This window comes from Procambarus clarkii, chromosome 30, assembly GCF_040958095.1.
Source record: "Procambarus clarkii isolate CNS0578487 chromosome 30, FALCON_Pclarkii_2.0, whole genome shotgun sequence".
Lineage (NCBI taxonomy): Eukaryota > Metazoa > Arthropoda > Malacostraca > Decapoda > Cambaridae > Procambarus > Procambarus clarkii.
In genome coordinates this window covers 12,034,365-12,036,260 of record NC_091179.1, presented here as the reverse complement: position 1 = coordinate 12,036,260, position 1,896 = coordinate 12,034,365, and the positions used below count along the sequence as shown (strand labels likewise).

The following is a 1,896-nucleotide window of genomic DNA, read 5'->3' as shown; positions in this document are numbered from 1 at the left end:
CACACACACACATACTCATGTATACATTCACGTGTACACACACACATACTCATGTATACATTCACGTGTACACACACACACACACACACACACACACACACACACACACACACACACACACACACACACACACACACATACTCATGTATACATTCACGTGTACACACACACATACTCATGTATACATTCACGTGTACATACACACACACACACACACACACACACACACACACACACACATATATATATAACTATAGGCTGGTAAAAATAACACTAAGGTTTTTTGTGTTCTTGTTTGTTACCAAATATAATATTTTCTTCGCGCATTTGAGGTAAAAACAATTACAAGCCATTCATGCATTCTTTAAAATTTGCATAATGCTAGTTAACGTCTTAGATTCCTTAAGTATTATCACTCTTAAGTACGTTTTTTAACAAGCCACAAGAGTAATTTTTACTAGAGTAATAATTAACGTGTATTAATCCTTCTTACAAGTCTCAGAACTCGCTTGTTAAAAGTCTTTTCTTGGCTTTCACTGATTTCATTTACCTGTGTAGATGAGGAGTCACAATAACGTGGCTGAAAAAATGTTGTACTGAACCATACACTAGAAAGTTAAGAGACGACGACTTTTCGGTCCGTCCTGGAAAATTATCAAGTCGATTGTGATGAGAGGAAGGATGTTGTTGTTGTTATAGATTCAGCTACTTGGAACAAGCTCCAAGTAGCACGGGCTATGGTGAGCCCGTAACTTACCTGGCACAGGAGCGGTGTGTGATTGTGATTGGGCAGAGGAAGGAGGCAATGGGAATAAATACGTGAGAGAGAGGTGAGGAGAAGGAAATTTTAGAGGAAGAAAAAGCAAGGCAACAGGAACGGAAGGTAAGGTATAATAAAGGGGAGTAATAATAGGAATAAGAAAGAAATCGTAAGAGAAAACAAGGGAAAGAAAAAGAAGAAAGATAACAGGAAGGGGGTAGGCTTGTGTTAGGTCACGTTTGTTATAAAGTTTAGAACATTCTAAATTGAATTAGAATGTTTTTCCTTTACCTATTTCTGTTCACATGATGTACGTAACAGCAATTAAACTCAGTCAAATATTTTTGAAACATTACGAGGAACGTGATTTACAAATCCCAACAGTTAAGAAATTCAATGAAACCTCTCAAAAATAAGATATCATAACCTATTCATTAAATAACCACTTAGTACGCCTCGTTTGCAAGTAATATTTCAACATTAACCCCCGAACGTTAATCGCATTGATCACGGTCAACTGATATACAGTAGTCACATAAACCGCACTCCTATAATTGTGAACATTTTTCAATGGTAACATCTTAATTCTGTGTTTCTCTACGACTTTGGACTTTTAATGTTTACCACATAATAAAACTGCTCCGGCCTGGTTATAGACGCGAGGCGAACTGCTCTTGACTCTTGACCTTCTGTTTTACTCCCATGGCATTCTGTTTTACACTCATGGCATTCTGTTTTACACTCATGGCATTCTGTTTTACACTCATGGCATTCTGTTTTACACTCATGGCATTCTGTTTTACACCCATGGCATTCTGTTTTACTCCCATGGCATTCTGTTTTACACTCATGGCATTCTGTTTTACACCCATGGCATTCTGTTTTACACCCATGGCATTCTGTTTTACACCCATGGCATTCTGTTTTACACCCATGGCATTCTGTTTTACACCCATGGCATTCTGTTTTACTCCCATGGCATTCTGTTTTACACCCATGGCATTCTGTTTTACTCCCATGGCATTCTGTTTTACGCCCATGGCATTCTGTTTTACACCCATGGCATACTGTTTTACACCCATGGCATTCTGTTTTACACCCATGGCATTCTGTTTTACACCCATGGCATACTGTTT

The 1,896-nt window shown here is 38.2% G+C and overlaps 1 protein-coding gene across 1 annotated transcript in view; it reads right to left on the bottom strand.

The window, feature by feature from the left end:
* Positions 1 to 1,410: 1,410 nt before the first annotated feature.
* Positions 1,411 to 1,896, bottom strand: part of LOC138369906 (adhesin Ata autotransporter-like) — a 1,491-nt gene continuing 1,005 nt past the window's right edge. Inside the window, exon 1 of the mRNA XM_069333654.1 lies at positions 1,411 to 1,896. This exon is cut by the window's right edge and continues 1,005 nt beyond it. Coding sequence (XP_069189755.1) covers positions 1,411 to 1,896 — 486 coding nt within the window.